The sequence below is a fragment of the Podarcis gaigeae genome, assembly GCF_964106915.1.
Source record: "Podarcis gaigeae genome assembly, chromosome: 2".
Lineage (NCBI taxonomy): Eukaryota > Metazoa > Chordata > Lepidosauria > Squamata > Lacertidae > Podarcis > Podarcis gaigeae.
In genome coordinates, this window is record NC_139679.1 from 68,160,155 (window position 1) to 68,179,792 (window position 19,638).

Here is a 19,638-nt window from a genome sequence, read left to right on the forward strand (position 1 = left end):
TTAGAAAGTGCAAACTTGTGGACCTGATTCATTATGCATTTTCTGCATAACTACATTTACTCACGTAAGTTGTTCCAGTAATTCTGAATGTAAGCAAAGGAAAATGGTAGGGTGTGATGATATCACACTCAAATATTGAGGTGAGAGAATTTCTATTGAGTATTGATTTATCTAATGATGGGAAAGCACATTTTCACTCTGCAGCTTTTTCCAGGGTATTTAGCTTCCTTGACTGTCCATGAAAACTGGATTAGATATCATTCATGAGAAGACTTCCCCCCCCCCTCTCTCTCTCACACACACACACTGAATGGGAATTGTGAGGAATCAGCACCCTAGGCACATACCAAAATCTGGCTGAACCTTCCCCTGTGGCTTCACTAACACCACAATCCCATGCACGTTTTGTCAGAATGAAGCCAACTATATACAGTGGGGTTTACTCCAAGGTAGGTGTACACAGGATCACAGCCTACCTGTGTGAAGTTAGGAATGAGATAGTGAAGTAAACCACACACAAGTAGGCAGATTCCAATATACCTTGTTTGTGCCCACTACCAGCTCTTATAATTACAGTTTACACACTCTATTTTATGACTAAGGTGGCAACAACTCACAGTGATTAATTAATTTGCAATGATTAATATATATAGCAGGGATGGGGATGTTGAAGCACGTCCAGATGTTGACATGATGCAACACCTGGAGGACCACAGTTTCCCCAGCCATCATACATTGTATAGTTGCCTTTTAGTTTTTCGGTACTAACTATTTTTAAATGATTGGGTTTTTTCATTGCTTATTTTATTTATTCTCAGCAGCCCAGGGAAGTTAGTTAACTACCAGAAACAGACATCCCTAGACCTTCAGTTGACTGGAAGAACAACTTGCTCCCATAAGAGCCTGCATGTCTCATCATTTGAGCCTCTTGCTAGCATCCCACTTCTGTCAGAGACTAGGGCTTTTGTTTTGTTTTTAGTGTGTGTGTGTGTGTGTGTGTGTGTGTGTGTGTTTAAAAAAAAGGTTTATTATATATTTCAAAATGAAATAAAAAATCAAGAACAGTTGCAAACAACTTGACTGCATTTGCGTTATTCATCCATACGAGCATTCAGGATATTATGAATGAAAGGAAAATACATTGTCACGCCATACATACAAATAGCATACAAGAATATACCCTAATCAGTGAGCTTTCTCCAAAGACCACCATGAGAATGTCAGGGAATCCTTGCCTGCTGCTCCTGTCTCATGTAAGATATAAACAGTTGCCATGCCATGTTAAAAACAGAAGGGCTTGTCCTTCCTTTAGCCATGTAGATTTGGCATGTTAGCTTTTCTGCCAGTGCCACTGACCAAACCCAAACGCTTCAGTTGTTAGGCCTTTAGCCATTTGTAGCATCTGGCATCTTCCAGGTGAGCCACTACAAGCAGAGACTAGATTCGCAGTCACTATGGACAGGTGGCCCAAGGCTATGGACTGGCTTCCCAGTAAAGAACATCTGCCACACACGCCCACGTCTTTTTCAAGGGACAAGTATAACATTTCTGTTTCAGAGCTCTTGAGCGCTTGCAGGTGATGAGTACTGTATGTTTATTGACTTATGTGGTTTTGATACGCTGGTAAGAATTTGTTGGCCATGTTTTGCATTTTTTTAAGGTCTTGCATTATGGATTGTTAGCTATGTTGGTTTCTTTTTAAGGAAGAATGACAGGACAGATGCGTTTCAAATAAATAAATAAAATTTTATTTTCTCATTTCATAGATGCCAGAATCAGGGTGATAAATGGTCATTTGACCAAGGCTATGATGAAAGTCTGAATTTTTAGATTCAGTTTTAAATGAATATCCAGGTAGCTACAAGAAAGTACTCTATGTCCTAATCTGGCTCTCAGTTATAGGAAGGATGTGTAAATATATTAACATATGATTTTGTTCTGAAGATTGGTTTACTGAAACCTGACCTTGGCTCTTTTTTGAGCCAACATAATCCTCAAACGAATCAAGTGAGGGCTTCTGTGGATGTCTGGAAACAACCTAAGACTCTGTCCATGGGACAAAGAGGAGAAAACTACCCCATCTCTTAATCTTGCCCTAAATCACAGTATGTAAAATATAATGCAAGGAAACCAATTTTGGATTATGCTCCCAATTTTTTATTTAAAAAAAGCAGACCATTTTGTTCAGTTCTGCTTCTTGAAACACGAGACCCGATTCATACAACCATGTGACCATTCTAACTGTCATGTGATAGCTACAATGTGCCACAGTAAGCAAATCAGTTATTTAAGAATTTGCAAAGAGTGCACCGGTCTCCCATGTGCCTCACAGCTGGGACTCCATGAGCCTAAAGAGCTTCCTCAGCATCATAGAAGAGAATTGGGCTTTCTTGGGCATATAGAACACTCGGTGCACAATTTAATTCTCTACATATCCTGCCCATGGCCTTTTCAAATGCACTAACAATACCCATACATTTGATGGGAAGAGCTTGCCCACAGTAAGCATTTGAGCCAAAACTCACTGCATAAACTGATTTTGCTGGAATTACCCAAATGCTTAAAAACTTTGCGCCAGTATTGAGGAAAGTACTCCTTGGGGAAAAAGAGAGAAGACACTGACCCTCTCATCCTATGATCTCGCTAGGACAACCAGTAATGGAAGAAAAGGGGGGACCCCCACACAACCCGAGAGACCCACAGTTAAAGAAGCAACATCAACCAACAAAAAATGCCTACCATGTTCCAGATAAGAAGGCGTACCTTCCGAAGGATCAAGCCTTCGAGCCCTCCGACCATGTTTGGAGTTGTTGTGCACAAACATGTTATCCGACACTGCCAAGACATGACCATCCACATTGACTGTTGTAGATACCACAACCTGTGAGTGGGACAACAATATAAGGAAACACTTTAATACAATTTAAAATGAGATGAGCGCAGAGTATAATAAACCCAGAATCTTAAATAACAGCTGGGAGCTGCAGAAAATTGCACAGCTATTTCACATAATAACTAGTGCTTAGACTGTACGACTCTAACAAGAGGTGCTATTGATGAGTGGGTCTTTGGCATCATAGGCTTTTGATGTCGCTTTAAGTCAAATTGCACAGTTTGTAGCTGTATGGCGAAACGTACACTGTTAACCATCATTCTAACAAGAGCACTTTATTAACTTTTTTTTTAAAGAGCTGACTGAATTTTACCCCACACCATTCTTCAGCATATATGCCAGAAGAGATAAAGCTGCTGTCATTGCAAATGAAAATGTATTTTTAAAAAGAAAAGCAAGTGTGGTCTGCAAAAGTTGGGATGAGAGCAACTGTATTCATTATGCTGTTACAGTTGTAGCTGCCAGGGGTGTTTGCACTCCAAAATTTTCCGGAACAGTGTATGTGTGTCAAAGGCATTTCAGAACTGAAATGAATAGTGCTTTTCAAATCCAAGTAAACCTTTTCCTTAGCAAATAATCAAGTTTGAATTCCCACACTTGGCAAACTTTGACTTGTCTCAATTCACTTAAACAACTAAAAACGGAGATACCATGTTGCTGTAATGTGCAGGGCACATGGGACTATTAAGTCACAGATTCTAGTGAATTCAAAAGGATGGCTTGCAAGCACACAGCTGCTCAACTGACATACTTCTCAACAAATTTAAAACGCGTTTCCAGTTTTCATCAGAACCCATTAAACAACGTAAGTAAGTGAGATTCTTTATGGAGACTCATTATGAAGGTTCAGTCTCTTATCAAAATGACTTTAGCTTACCCAATAAGAAGTTCAGATAAGGAATGCTACGTTCTAATGAGATGACTACTGCTGCAAGGGATTGCTGAGATTTTGGTTAGTGATGATGACAAAATTTGTTGCCCGGGATGCTGATTTCTATCCTTGGTTGTACCTGAGCTCTGGTGACATCTTGTATATTAAGGTAAAACTGGACCATTTTGCCTTTGCTGAAACCTAAAAGTACGGGGAAGCCTTGTGGTCAGCCCCAGGATGTGCTAGCATTAGGATCTGAAGGACAGCATGGTGCCCTTCAATATGAGAGCGCCTCTTCTTTGATAATGATACACTGCACATCAGCAGCAGCTCCAGAATTAATTTCTTGAGCTTGGTTCCCCTGATCACCTCTTAGTCCATATTAATCACCCATACAAACAAAATGGCAACGTCCCTCTCTCCGCTACCGTTTACCAAGTATTCTACCCAAGAACATGTGCTGCCTTCCAGAACTTTGGCTAAAACAATAAGAAGAAATGACCTACACTTCTCCTTATATTAAACAAGGAAGGGGGATTAAAAATTGAAACCCACTGAGATATGTTTATTCATGCGACCTCTTACAACCAAATATAATAATTGTCTGTTAATTGCAGTTTCAGCTCCCACCTCATGCTTCAACATGTGAAACAGCAATCAGCCGGCTCCTGTTTAATCCACCTATTATGTTGACTAATTAACTTTGCTCGACAGTTTATTTCTTCCTCCATTATCAGGCCCTGTCAGCCGCAAGCACACTGCCGCAAAGGGGGACCTCGGCCCCTTTGATTGATCACCGATAGATTGACATGCAGATTAATTTAATTAGAATCACCTCACTTGAGAAATGAAAGACAATGGCAAGGGGGCTAATAGATCTGCTCTTATAATGAGGCAACCCTCCAGAGCCAAGGCAGAGGATTTCTGATTTATTTTGCTGAATTCCCCAGTCGTTCCAAAAGGCTCTTGCTTTAATTGTTCTTGGTATTGAGAGGCTTTAGCCTCTGAAGAGGTGAAATGCTTTACAAGGATTGGCAAACATTGCTTCAACTCTCCAAGGAAGCCGCTACCCTCTCAAAGTTGCCTGAGCAGGGAGATTTGCTTGCAAAGAATTGCCTTACATTGCTTGAACTGGGTAGAAAGGGGAAGGCAATCGAAACAAAACTCTCCAAATAACACTTTATTAACTCTAATAAAATTCTTAAAAACATGTTTTGTCAGATCTTGACCTACAACATTGCTTAGTCGAGCAGTTCCAGCAAAGCAATCCCTCCCCACCCCCCATCAAACTTAATAAGGCCTTTAAGATTGTGAACATAAAATGATTTGCGCCCAAAAATAGTCTGTCAGAATCTTGTTAGCTCATTTCACAGTGTGGTTTAAAAAGGAAAAACCCGCTGGGTTAAAACAGGGTCAAAATTATTTGACAAGATTTGGAAACTTGAATTCTGAAGGAAAAACACTAGACACGTGAGAAGGACTTTTGATATTCCTGTGTTATATTCCATTTCACTATTTAAGTCAGTTTAAATCTTCCCTATAACCACAATCCATAGAAACAGTTTTCCAGTGTGAGAAAAGTCTACATGGGCAAGATTACATGCACACTCCAAAAGGGCATTTGTCCATAACTTGTTTTGCATAACAATAGCTGGTGAACATTTCATGGTGTGTGTATAATACTGAATTGCTTTAATAGGGTAGCTTTAAATGATAGGTCCTACATAATGTATCACTTGGCCATTGTTGGCACCTGTCTGTCTTGGGAAACAATGGAGGCGTGTACCTTTTGGGGGGGGAAGTAAAATTGTTTGAAGGTTACAGTGCTTGCTGTGGCCATAGAGACCAATATGGGAGAGACATGTGTTGTTGCAGCTGGGGCAGATGAAGGCGTCAGGTTGTGCTGCTGCAGAAGTAGGCACTGCGGTTGCCTACAAGGAATTCCCAAATGGTGGGGTTGATGATACTTGCCTTCATGTCATGTTTGCAGACATCTTTGGCCTGCCAATGGGCTGAATGCCTGAAGCCAGTTCCCCATAGTGCACATCCTTGGGGATCCTGCCATCTTCCATTCTGTGGACATGACCAAGCCAGTGCAGGCGACGCTGAGACAGGAATGCAAACATAGTGGGGATGGGGGCTTGGGAGAGGGCATCTTTGTTTGAAAGAAGTGGTGTTCAGCTTCTTCCTGACACAGCTCATATGGAAGGTGTGAAGGCATTACTCCTAATGGCTGCAAGTCGCCCACAACTGTCATGGACTGGCTGGATGCAGAGGAGTGGGAGGGGGGCACCATTTGGAGAACCAACAAGGGAACCCTCAGTGGAAGAAGGCTCAGAGCCAGGGGACTGGTGGTGGGATAATGATGATGAGTGGTCAGAGGGAGAAGAGGGAGCAGACTGGGATGAGGTGTCAGAAGTTTAAGAGGAAACAGGGCTTAGTGAGTGGGAAGAGGCTGTAGCATAGAGCAGTCCAGAATCTGAGGCAGAAGCAGAGTACGGTAAAGAGGCAGAGCAGAGGTAGGCTACTGAAAAAGCAGGGAATCTCCCATTCCTGCTCCAGCTTCCCTTCTGCCCAGTCTCCCAGAACACATAGAGAAATGAAGAGGGTGGAGGAAAGAGAGACAAGGCGAAGGAGCCTTTGGCTGCTGGGGAAGGAACTGGGGGAGGAGCCTTAAAGAGCAATGGGAAGATGGGCATCTTCAGTCTTTGCAACTGCCTCACTTGGACAAGACCTACTGGGAAGAGCTTCTGTGATCACTAGGCCTGCGCTGTTTTAGTTTCTTTGAATAAAGAGTTAACTTCACTGACACTGGATGTTTTATTGCTGACCTGCCTTTGACTCCGGCTTCTGATAATGACTCACTTCCATAAAGCAGACTGCTCAGCACATGGCAGTCCTTTCTAACCTTCCTGCAAAAAGGAAGGTAGGGATGGGGGAAACGTGCTATTTCATTTGTTACCAAACAATCCTTATCCCTGACCCTGTTGCTGGAAGGGGTTAGGATGAGGCAGAGGAGTCCCTCCAATGGGCTCTGCCAGCAATAGAGCTGCACTACCACAAAGGCTACTGCTGCATGCTCTGAAAGCACAAGAATAGCCATTGTAAATCTCCAAAGCAGGGAAACAGAGAGGTGGAGCAGGAGCAGAACAGGGCCCACACTAGATTGGCTGTCTCCAAAGCTGGCCTGTTTCCCATTGAGGGACCCAATTTGGCCATCTAAACTGCATCAGCCTGGAGCTGGCACAGGAAAAAAGTTACACAACTGCTTTCTCCTAATACTCTAGCCGATGTGAGTGGCACGGCTTCAGATGCAGTGGTGCATCCACTGATTCATTACATCCCAATGGCCTAAATCAGAGCTTCAAATTGCTCTGCCCAGCTCACTTATGTGCTCATGGAGACTATTTTGAGAACTAACCAAACAGAAATGAAGTGCTTTTCTTCAGAGAGCCCAGTTTCTCATGTAGCAATCCAGTGATCCCTTTTTCCAATACCAGGGAGAGCGAAGAAGTCACTTTCATTCCCACAGACAGAGGCCAGCAACATTTCCAGCTAGCTGAAGCGAGAACAGCAACATGTACATATTGCCATGCCACCATAATCCCCACAGCACTGTGAGATTCCGGGGGGTTCCAAGCGCTTATCCAGGGTTTGGAAATGAAGCACAGTGGAGACTGTGGTGTCTTTATAATATATATAGTTTATTTCCACATATATACAACCTGAGCCTAGGATGGGGGAGCTCTCAAGATTACACTCCTGTTTCTCACAAGGCTGCCACCTTGGATTCAAACTGCCAGCCCACACTGCTGCGACCCTCCCGTTCTGCAGCCAGCCAGCTGCTTGCCAAATGCAACTATTTCTCCTCTTCCTTACATCAGGCAAACTGCAATCCTGAAACTCTACTAGTGGCCTTTGTTCTTCTACCCAACTCGGACCTCAGGGAGGGGCTTCATCCATTTCCCAGCTGGCACAGTCTTAGCTTTTCTGATGGCTTTCTTAATAGGTCTTCACCCTTCACCTTCTGCTCTTTTGATGGCCCATCTCTTCAGGCGATTGCTTCATCAGTGAGCCAGCCTGGCTTATATTTTAACAAGCTAAATTCAACGTCTGGTACCAGGGCTGGGGTTGGGTTCCAGATATTAGAAGGGGAGACCAGGCACCCTAAAATTTTATAACAATACTTTCAATAACAGCTGCTAAGTTAGAATGTGATGCCTTGGAAAGCACTTAGTTAACTTTTCTTTTTATAAAAATTATAGACGTATCAAGCAGAAACACCAAGAAAAAAATATAACTGTGTACCAGAAAAAGGTCCATAAACTACAACAATTGTGCTAGCCAAATATTATTCTCATTATAGGTCAATTTTTTTGCATATTGAGCTGGAAGTATCCCTTCCTTCCAATACTGAACTATACAGAATCCTATTCCTTCAGACCTCACATCTTTATAGTAGAAGCCCGCATAAGGAACATGTTGCAAGGACCATGGCAACCAGGAAGTAAGAACTGGCTAGTCACATGCTGTTATGAGGAGAGGTAGTGATTTCCTGTCCTAGTGCCTTTATCTTTCTTGACACATAGAATCATAGAATTGTAGAGTTGGAAGGGATCCTGAGTTTCATCTAGTCCAACCCCCTGCAATGTAGGAATCTCAAGTAAAGTATCCATGGCAGATGCCCATCCAGCCTCTGCTAAAGAGTCAAGCACAGGGAAGCAGGTAGTGCTGTGGCCTAAACCACTGAGCCTCTTGGGCTTGCTGATCGTAAGGTTGGCACTGAATCCCCCTGATGGGGTGAGCTCCCATTGCTCTGTCCCAGCTCTTGCCAACCTAACAGTTAGAAAGCACGCCAGTGCAAGTAGATAAATAGGTATCACTGCAGCGGGAAGGTAAATGGCGTTTCCGTGCGCTCTGGTTTCCGTCACGGTGTTCCGTTGCGCCAGAAGCGGTTTAGTCATGCTGGCCACATGACCCGGAAAGCTGTCTGTGGACAAACGCCAGCTCCCTCAGCCAGATGTGAGATGAGCGCTGCACCCCATAGTCGCCTTTGACTGGACTTAACCGTCCAGGTGTCCTTTACCTTTTACCTTACTTTAAATAGTCAAGCTAAAGACACAAGCTTAAAGAATCTCACAGATTATGACACTGTCCTACTGCTGTCCCAGAGCATAGGGCTATTAGAGAGGAATACCGTCAGTACATTTTCTCCAGTGTCTAGCCTACCTATTATTTTTATTACAAACATTACTAACTTTATTCATAGATCTCAGGGAGGATCACAACATAAAATATACAATAAAATTAAGAACAAAAACAAACCCATAATCCCCCCTCCCATAACACATTTAAAAGGGCATCAGATGTCCATTGGCCAAAGGCCTGGTGGAAGCAGAGCGTTTTCACCTGGCACCTACCTCATGGATGGAGGCCACAGCAAGCTACAGGATTTCTCAGATGGGGAAAACTTCCACTGAAAAAAGCAAACACAAAAAGGCAGCTTCAAGGATTGTTAAGTTCCCAGCACATTTTGAGTATGGCTTCATCAAAGGAAAATTATCATTTTTGCTCCTTCATAAAAAAACTGCTCCATAAAAGCTACATGCTACCACTGCTTTAAGAAGGCTGATTAAGGAACAAATATGAGCATTTTACCCCCGATAAAAGACATACTCAAAATGCACTGAGAATTCACCAAACTTTCAGCTGTCCTTTTATATTTCCTTTTTCCCCCTGTGGATTTTAAAAGCCACTTTCAATAACCCTTCTTCTTGTTAAGACCTTAACCACCTGAAAATGGTATCTAAATACAAAGTATGAGAGACAGGAGAAAAAACCACAGAAAAGTGTGTTTTGGGGACCCAAGTCCAAGAAAGATTTTAAAAACATAACCACTTAAGAAATATTTTGTTTAAAAGAAATAAAATACAATGCCAAACAATTCTATGACAAGGGCCCCCGACCTTCAGTGCAAACTATTTTGTTCATAGGAGTGCATGAACAGCGAGCAAATTTAGTTACCAGCGTAATCTCACTGAGATCAGTTACTTAACTTTCCCTGCCCACAACATCTGCAACATCAGGCACTCAACCTAAGCCATTCATCTTTAAAATATGTTTTGAATTGCAGTAACAGACTGTTGCTACCTAGTTCCCTTGAATAGAATTTGATTTACTACAAAGATGCCATGCTGGGTGTGGGCTGGGCTCTTTTGGAGTCATTAAGAGAAAATACTATAAAAGGAATCCCCTAGAGAAACTGATTCTAGGGTCAGGAAATGTGAAAAAAATAAAAGTGGTTAAGTGGTGGTCTACTTTAAGAAGTGATTATTCACAGTGCACCTGTAGGAAAAGAAGAAACTCTCTACTGATTCTTTTTAGAAAGAGAGACAGACAGACAGAGGGAGAGAATTCAAAAGTTTGATTACTATAAAGGAAAAAGAAATATTTGGCCTACGTGTTATTTAAATATTAATGTCCTCTGCCTAAGCAAAAAGTAATATCTAATATGAACTGAATACTTTCCAAACAGCCTTCACAAGTTTATGGCTAAAATCCACAAATCCATTTACTTTACAATAATCTTACTAAAGTCAACAGGACTTCTCGGGAGCAAGCATGTTCCAAATATGGTTTGCATGTACTGTATTTCTTGAAAAGGAAACAATTTATTTTATTTTTTTAATGAGTGGGATGCGTTTCAATCAAAGCACATGCAAAACTAATTTGTAAAGGAAACAACTTTTGTTTCAGCTTAAAAAAAATGAGAGCAGGAGGTGTAGAGCAGGCAGTGAAGCAACTTTGAAAAAACAACAACAGGCCAACACATGAGGGGGGAAGCATATTGCAGTTTAAAAATTGATTAATGAGGTGCTGACAAACTCATATAAACATGGGGACAGGCAGGCCTGCCAAATCTCAAACCTATCCAAATGTTGTGAAGAAAATGCAGTTTTTAATTTGGGACAGGCAAACATAGAGAGGAGAAAAATCAGCTTTAGCATCAAATCATCATAGATTGTTAGTTTTCAAATGTATGTGCAGCACTGGAGGTTAGCAGACTGCTAATGAAAATATCAGATGGGGGGGGGGGGTTGGTTAAATTTGTGTATCCTAAATTTACTGTTATTTGCATTCCTCTGTGTACATCCTTCTTTTGCATTATTAAATAGTTCAATTGCAAACGTTCTGGAAGCTAAAAAATCTTCCGGAAATGAAAACTAGAAGTTAAGAAATCAATCTGTTTATCTGAGTTGGTTAACGGAGCCAATTTATTTGTTAGGGTGCACCACCCAATATTTCAAGATTAGGAATCACATCACTCCTCATTTTTAACCACAGCCCATTAGGTTTCGCTAGCCAATTAGTTTATGGCACATTCCTGGTATTTTCAGTAATCTCCATTTTTACTGGAAGCAAATTTATACTTTTGTTTACACTTCTAAACACTGTGTGGAAGAGGCTGGAATGACTTTTGGGCAGACTACTCCTCGCAGTACACATCTATTATTATTTTGACTCAAGTCCCAGCTTTAGCAGGATATTAAAAGCCCAGCCTAAATTTAGGTAGATGCTTCGAGGCTACTAACTAAGATACAGGCACAAGCTTGTGGGGAAAGGAGGCAGTTCTGCAATGTAACAGCAGAAGCTGGCTGTGCACAGTGCTGACTGGCTGGTGCCTGTGCAGTAATGACCCCCCCCCCAACTTTGAAATTCTATCCAAATTGGCCATTGTTTTTAAAAAGAGTCTTCAGGCGTTTTTAGATGATGTTCAGAAAACTGAGCTCATTCTGAACCAGCCCATTAGTACTGTTAATTACATACTTCAGCATACTCTTAGAAATTCATAGAAAACACAGGTGCCTGTTTTCCAGCAATATCATTCCTGTATTGCCAGTTGTCTGCCTGACTGATAGGCAAAATTCTAACCATACATTTGCCCATCATGAATTGTAGCAAACCTAGGGAAGGAGCAAACCAATAATCTTTTCAGTTGTCCTTTTGTGATGATGCAACAGGTACTTCCCCCCAGTAATGACATAATTCACCCAGTAATTTATTCCTGAGAATCCAAGGTGTTGTTTTAAAATTACTCATTTTTAGCACGATATCACCAACAGTAGTGCAGTTATTTCCCGTGTGAACAGACACAGTGCTATGGTCTCACCTACTTTGGATGGAGTGGTTTTTGATAGGGTTGATGACCTCAGCTGCCTCCGTTACCTGGCTAGCAACACTATGCAACCCCACCTTTCTTCATTATCTCTCCAAAGTTATATTGGTCCCTAATTAACAACTTAAGATAGGCTACATACCTGCCTCCCGGTTTGTTCGTTTCTTACTCTCTCTTTAAAAATAAATATAAAAATGAATATACACACTGCTCCCCCCCCCCAGCACTGGTGATGCATACTATTCATGAGGGGGTGGTCACAACTCCTTTCCTGGAAAAGCAGCAGCAATAACACTTGAAAATTTTGCAGGGAAAGTAATGAGTGCAAGTTTCCCCAGCAGCTGCCAGTGAAAGGTCAGGTGGAAGATTTTGCAGGGGAATGTTTCTCCAGCACCCAAAACCTGGCAGGAGCTCTAGTTCAAAGGCAAGGGCTTTTTCTTGAAATATATATGTTCTCAAAATATATATTGCAAATTTCAATGCTGGTGTGCACACTTGTAGCCTTTTTTTATTATTTTGAAGAGGGGAGTGTCTCCCTTTCCCCAGGGCAGCAGCAATGACCGCAGCAACTTTTTACAGGGAAAGGTGATGTCCCGTCAGTAGGAGGAGGAAGCACCGGGGGCTATCCTTACATGGGGGATTAATCAGCTCTTAATAGGAATAACACTAATAGGATGTTAGCATAAATAAACAAGCAAACCTTTTTGTTGGTGCCTCGAAGGACCTGGGACGACCATGGGTTAATTTAATTGTGGTACCACGTCTTACAAAATATCATAGGACAGTGACCCATATCCATCAATTGCTTCTGACATACCTTCTTGTCCTGGCTTTCCATGACCTATAAGACTGGATCTGCTCTTACATGTTTTCCTGTTTTCATAATACAGTCATACCTTGGCTCCCAAATGTCTTGGAACTCGGACGTTTTGGCTCCCAAACGCTGCAAACCTGGAAGTGATTGTCCCAGTTTGCGAATGTTCGTTTGGAACCCAAATGTCCAAAGGAGCTTCTGATTGGCTGCAGGAGCTTCCTGCAGCCAATCAGAAGCTGCAATTTGGTTTTTGAACGTTTTGGAAGTTGAACAGACTTCTGGAATGGATTCCGTTCGACTTCCAAGGTACGACTGTACTGCTTTATAGGGGTTTTTTTTAAGTTCTAGCTCTGCTTTATATGCATTTTTGTAAACTGCTTAGAGATTTTAAAATATTAATCTGGTTAGAAAGGATTTTGATTAATTTATAGATCGATTGAAATTAATTAACTAATGAATTAATTGAAATATTCAAGGGACTTTGGATTTATTTCCTTAGGTAGCCAAAGATACAAAAAATAAGCCCAGGATGTAATACATCATCCTGCTGTATGACAGAGGGTATATGCCATCTAATTCCATTTGGCACCCTGGTTCTTTCTACTTCCTCACCTCTGCAACCAACTCTTTAATTAGAACTGCTGAGACATGCTGGAGTTGACTTGAAAAGAGCTGTTTGCTAAATGCTTGCTTCTAAATCTGGACTGAGGTGAACGAAGTTAACCTGAAATGTCCGAAGTGGGGAGGGGAAGCAGGTGCTGAGATGGAAGACAGGAGGAACTTGATGCGTCACAAAAAGGAAGCCATGACATAGCCAGGTGGGAGCAGCTAATCCCATGCAAGGAACCTCCAATACGAAAATAAGCGCCTACCCTATTACATTGGTTGTATTTGGTGTGAGATGTAGGAGGGACTCTGTGGGACACTGTGAGGGACTTCAGCAAGCTTATCCTCCCCACCCAAACCCATTTTTTTCCAGGTGCATTTCTTGCTAGACCAAAATAAATATACAGCATCAACAGGCATCCTTATTTTGTCTGATGTAATGTTCAAGCAACAAGTCCAAAGAGAAGGCAGGGGGTTGGGGTGGGAACAATGATTAAACTGAACAATTATTCATAAAAATAGGAATGCTCTGTCACTGGATGCCTTTCTGCACACTTTACCGCCACACTGAATATTAAAGTATGAGGAGTGATTTGCTCTGCCGAAAGTGATTAATTTCTTTAAAATGCGAAGGTCACGCTAATTGACATGACCTGTGTAATTAAGCAGTCTCTGTTTACACACGGAAAGCTCGACTGCTGTGAGGCTGGGCTTGCCTGACAGAATGTCTTTACGAGTCAAGAGATCAACAACCCCTCTTATGTCCTACCTAGTCACCTACACAAGCTCCTGATTGCTTTTCTGACAGAACATGCAAGAGCATTACCATATGAAAATCAGCTCACATCTTGGGGGAGTTGCAAACTGGCAGCAGGTAGGTAAGCACAAACTGTTGCTTTGACAGACTGCGGTCCTGGCTGTTCACGCTAGATTGCCCTGTTTGCGAGAGCATGTCTGACTGGAGGATATTCTTACAGAATAACCGATGTTTAATAAATACGAGGCAACAGTGGCAGAGACGGAAGGAAAGCAGATGGGAGGCCCTTAAGAAGGCTGTGTAGAAATCTGCAAATTCCATGTGGAAATAGCAGAAATTATATGGCCTGGAAAACAAAAGCTAGTCAAACAAAACTGTTCCGCTTCCAGGTAACATGACATTAACTGTGAGGGAAATACAAACTTACGGTCATAAATATGGCCTTTGCTTTATTTATTTATTGCACATTCCTCCATGGAGCTCAGGAAAGTGTAAGATCTTACCCAATCTGAGGTAAGTTAGTCTAGCCCTAGATATTCCAGTCTGCACTGAAGTTCAACACTGCATCCACTACAAAAACTGCTGGACCACCAGGTCTTCTCCTCAATGCTCCTACTCTAAGCACGCAGCAGTGCAGGGTGGGTCAGGAGATGCTGCTTATCAGGCAGTAACATAGACCACCCTGGGGCTTTGCTGGAGCAATTATCTTATCAGTTGCTCCCTGCTCCAGGTGGTTCCACTGCTGATTCCGCTGCTGGTCCTTTGGGGCTCTTGTGGAAGACCCAACAATTCTCCCTCATCCTGGAGCCAGTCCCCATGCCAGAAGTTAGGAACTCTGGAACAGACCAGAAATGCTCAACTGCTGCAACAACATATCTTCTCATCTACCCTCACACACCTGAGTATGTCCCAGCTATTGGGACCAGAGTGTTCCCAACACTATTTGCTTTACTTGTTTTTGTTTCTGCAAACTGCCTTGAAATCATTGATATAAGGTCGCATATAAAGGTTTTAAATAAATAAACAGAAAAATATGCAGAGGGTAAAGCATGTTGTGCAGATACCCGATGATCGTCTTCCAAAGCAACTACTCTATTCTGAACTTAAAAATGGAAAGTGTAACACTGGTGGTCAACAAAAGAGGTTGAAAGACTGTCTCAAGGCAATTTTTTTTAAATGGAGTATAAACACCAACAACTGGGAAACACTTGCCTGTGAGTGCTCCAATTGGAGAACAGGTTTTACCAAAGGTGTCATGTGCTCTGAAGACACTAGAATTCAGAACGCAAAGTAGAAACGTGCTAAGAGGAAGACACGCTTGGCAATCCACACCGTGATCAACTCCCACCCGGAAACCAATGTCGCCACTGTGGAAGGACTTGTGGGTCCAGAATTGGCCCCCACAGTCACTTACGGAATCATTGTTAAAACCGTGTTTATGGAAGAAAATCTTACTTGGCTACGAGTGATCACCAAGGAAGAAGGACTACTCTATCCAACCTATGGACAGTTAGGAAATGACCTATGAATAGTTTCCTAATGACTCTCTTTCATATTACAGAAATTGAATATGGGTAAAAGCTTAGCAAAGATTTTGTTCCAACCATACGCTGTAAGAGTTCTATCAAGCATTTTTTTCCAACTTAGCTTCAAATTAAGTCCAGAGTGGTAATTAACAGAACAATTGACAATAAATTTTGGATAATAGTCCTTTAAGAATTTAATGGTTATTTACTAGCTTTTCAAAGTCAGTTAAAGCTGTTCTGAATGTTCCATTTTTTACTCCATGTTTAAGTAATCTCTAAACTGAAAATATTGAAACAATTGGGCTTTTTTTCGCTATTTACATTTTTCTTAATTATATGGCACACTGATAGTCAAAAAGTGCATAATTAACAGGGCTGTCCTATGCATGTTTACGCAAAAGTGAGACCCACTGTGTTCAGTGAGGCTTTCTACTTGTATGTTTAAAATTACAAACCTTTTGTAAGCCCCATTTAACTATGTGAGATGTACTTTTGAGTAGGTATGCATATTAGCTTAATAATTCCATTATGTCATATGGAAGATCTAAATATTAAAAATAAGGGAAATCAACACAAATACACAAACACTTATGTCTTAAAATAATCCTAGTCAGTGCTTTCTTTCTTTTTAAAAATGTTTAGGGGTAATCTCATTTTCCTACTTATATTGAAATACTGCCCCCGCAATGAGGCCAAACTTAGATTCACAAAATGTTTAGGGGTATGCATACCCCTGCGTCCCCCCAGAAAAAAAGAACTGATTCTAGCCTACTCCTGCATTTCTAACACTGAAGGTATAAAATCCACATCTTATTACCATCTAGTTCTCTGTTTTAATGTAGCATATTTGCCATATATTTTATGACCTAGCAGTATAGAAATACTTTATAAATAAATTATACCATAAAGGTTGCCCATCAAAATCAACCACATTTTTTTGTATTTAAGTGATTTATTGTTTTGGATCTTGCGGTGTTACAGTAATAATAATAATAAATTGTACCAGGCTGTTCCACCACTGTCATTTCCCCCCCCCCCAAAAAAAAGTTTTTATAGAAGTATGGCCAACTTTATGGACAATTAATATGAAATATCTGAGCAGTTTACTGCAGCAGAAAGGGGCTTGCGTCTCTTCCGGTGGGGAAACCTGCATACGGGCAGATTAGGGTAGTTTTGTTTGTTTCAGAATTGTTTGTGAACTTCACCCTGTACATTTAGAACAATACCTCCAGTCCATACCTGTTTAGGGAGGTGAAAATGTCAGCACACAGTGTGATAGGAGGATCATAACAGAATGGATTATTATTAAGGTCTTTTCTGTTGTTCCCCCTTATCACTCTGTCTTCTTTGCCTTATATGGTGTGACACTGTGAGATAGGATAGGCTAGCCAATCCCAAGAGGGGATGCGGGTGGCGCTGTGGTCTAAGCCATTGAGCCTAGGGCTTGCCAATCAGAAGGTTGGCGGTTCGAATCCCCATGATGGGGTGAGCTCCTGTTGCTTTGTTCCCAGTTCCTGCCAACCTAACAGTTCGAAAGCACGTCAAAATGCAAGTAGATAAATAGGTACCACTCCAGTGGTAAACGGTGTTTCCGTTCGCTGCTCTGGTTCACCAGAAATGGCTTAGTCATGCTGGACACAAGACCCGGAAGCTGTCTGCGGACAAACGCCGGCTCCCTCGGCCTACAGAGCAAGATGAGCGCGCAACCCCAGAGTCGTCCACAACTGGACCGAACAGTCAGGGGTACCTTTACCTTTACTTTACCAATCCCAAAAGGCGAAGCCTACATAACATTTGTCTTATCAAGCTAAACAGATTCCACTAGCAGCCATGCAGGCATTCTACAGGAGCTCAGTAATAGAGCAATCCAAATCCTGGCCACCAAGGGGTGGAGAGAATCAGTGGATCCAGCATTGTGTCCAAAACCCTCTCTCCCAGTTGGCCTGGACAGATGATGAGGGTGATTCTTTTACACTAGTAGGGGATTGGATCTTGTAGATCTGAAGCCTCTGGTACACCACACTGCCCCATTTTGGGGGGGCTTACTACTGGCTTCTATCGGTGGGAGAACTGGCAGTTGCAAATATCCACAAATTACGGTGAAACTGAGTACTCCACAGCAGCAGAGGCTGCCTCACTTCTCCTCATCTCCACCAATGGAAGCCAGTAGGGAACAACATCTGCCTCCCATCCTAAATCATCCAATACCCCATCAACATGCCAAGGAATGGTGCTAGTGTTGAAGGCAGAATTGTACTGGGCCACTAAGAGGCAGTTTTGTCAAGCAGCTAGTATGTTCATATTGGTAGGTCACAGCTTGCACAGACTTGAGAGAACGAATAAAATATTATTTTCCTTCAATTTGGGTTTTAGGACTAGAAAGAGGCAACATTTGTTTAGCTTGTTGATTTATGGAATTAAAATCAATTGAGAACTAGCATCTGTATTCCTTCAGGAAATTTTACAGTCCAGAGTTTCCCAACCTGTGGGCTGTGACCTGCAAGTGGGGTGCAATTCCTGTGGAAGTGGCCTCATTACTAAACACAAATTAATTATCGCTTGTAATCCTTCACTAGTATGATGTTACAACTCTTACAGCTTTTTGTTTCATTGGCACATTATGATGCTATGTTCACACTTGTAACCAAATGTCAGAAAGGCTAGTCTTGTATTCCCATAAACAAAACTGTGAATACTGTTGGTACCATAAATATTTCAATGAATTCCACATTAATATGGGTGCTAAGTAAATGGGACGCAGGTGGCGCTGTGGGTTAAAGCCTCAGCACCTAGGACTTGCCGTTCGAAAGGTCGGCGGTTCGAATCCCTGCGGCGGGGTGCGCTCCTGCTGCTCGGTCCCAGCGCCTGCCAACCTAGCAGTTCGAAAGTACCTCCGGGTGCAAGTAGATAAATAGGGACCGCTTACCAGCGGGAAGGTAAACGGCGTTTCTGTGTGCGGCTCTGGCTCGCCAGAGAAGCGATGTCACGCTGGCCACGTGACCCGGAAGTGTCTCCAGACAGCGCTGGCCCCTGGCCTCTTAAGTGAGATGGGCGCACAACCCCAGAGTCTGTCAAGACTGGCCCGTACGGGCAGGGGTACCTTTACCTTTACCTTAAGTAAATGGTTATAAAATAGGCAAACTTACACTTCAGGGGAACAAAACAGACCGCTGCCAATGACCTAAGGTCTAAAATTCACAGGACAATATTTCAGTGGGTTACCATATCAAGCAAATTTGGATTTCTGAGCCACCGTACCAAAAAGGCTGGGAACCACTGCTAAAATCTAGCATCATCTTCCAACTTACCTAGTGACTTTCATGACTCATCATGTATTAAATTGTTGTTGTTTTTAATGGTAATTCTCTGTTGTCACTGGCTGCATCCCCATAGCAGTTTATTCTGCTTTCACGACTGCCAAGCTCCACATTATATTTGAGCTTTCACACAATGTAAAAGTCACTTATGGAACAATAGTGGAATATGGAGCAGGTTTAGGGCTCATTCCTGTTTTACTTGTTTCCAGAAAATCTCCTGTTTGCAAATAATATGAAAATGAGTGCTAAACAAGCTATATTCCACTATAGTTCCGAAAGTGGCTTTAACATTGTATGAATTTTTTTTAAGGGTGGAAATTAACTGTTAGGGATAGAACTGCTGTGTGAATGCAGTCATTGTTAATACCTGGGGTGTCAAACCCTTGCAAATTCCTCCCATGTCTTGTGGGGACAGGTTAAAAATATTTAAAAGCCAAAGAGCAATAATAGGGCCAACCCACTTGTGAGGCAAGCACCTCAAGCAGCAGAGGTCCACGAGGTGTGGCACCACAGCCAGCGGAGGGGAGCCAGTTTCCAGAGAGATGTGATCTCAGTGCTGCTCACTTCTCTGGCGGCTTTGGACCACTGCCACCACTTCTCTGGTGACGGCACAGGCGCCTCCACCCCTATAGCCATCAGAGAAGCCGCTGCCTCGCAACCTGGTGGTGGGGGAACCTG

At 42.2% G+C, this 19,638-nt stretch overlaps 1 protein-coding gene across 8 annotated transcripts in view; it reads right to left on the reverse strand.

Moving 5' to 3' along the window:
* EBF1 (EBF transcription factor 1) overlaps window positions 1-19,638 on the reverse strand; it is a 378,896-nt gene that overhangs the window by 111,068 nt on the left and 248,190 nt on the right. For 4 of the 8 annotated variants that reach the window (XM_083726224.1, XM_083726220.1, XM_083726223.1 and 1 more), the window contains exon 8: window positions 2,764-2,881. In XM_083726224.1, the coding sequence (XP_083582350.1) occupies window positions 2,764-2,881 (118 nt within the window). Of the gene's footprint in view, window positions 1-2,739; window positions 2,882-19,638 lie in introns of all 8 variants that reach the window. The other 4 variants (XM_083726222.1, XM_083726218.1, XM_083726221.1 and 1 more) reach the window with 1 other exon arrangement.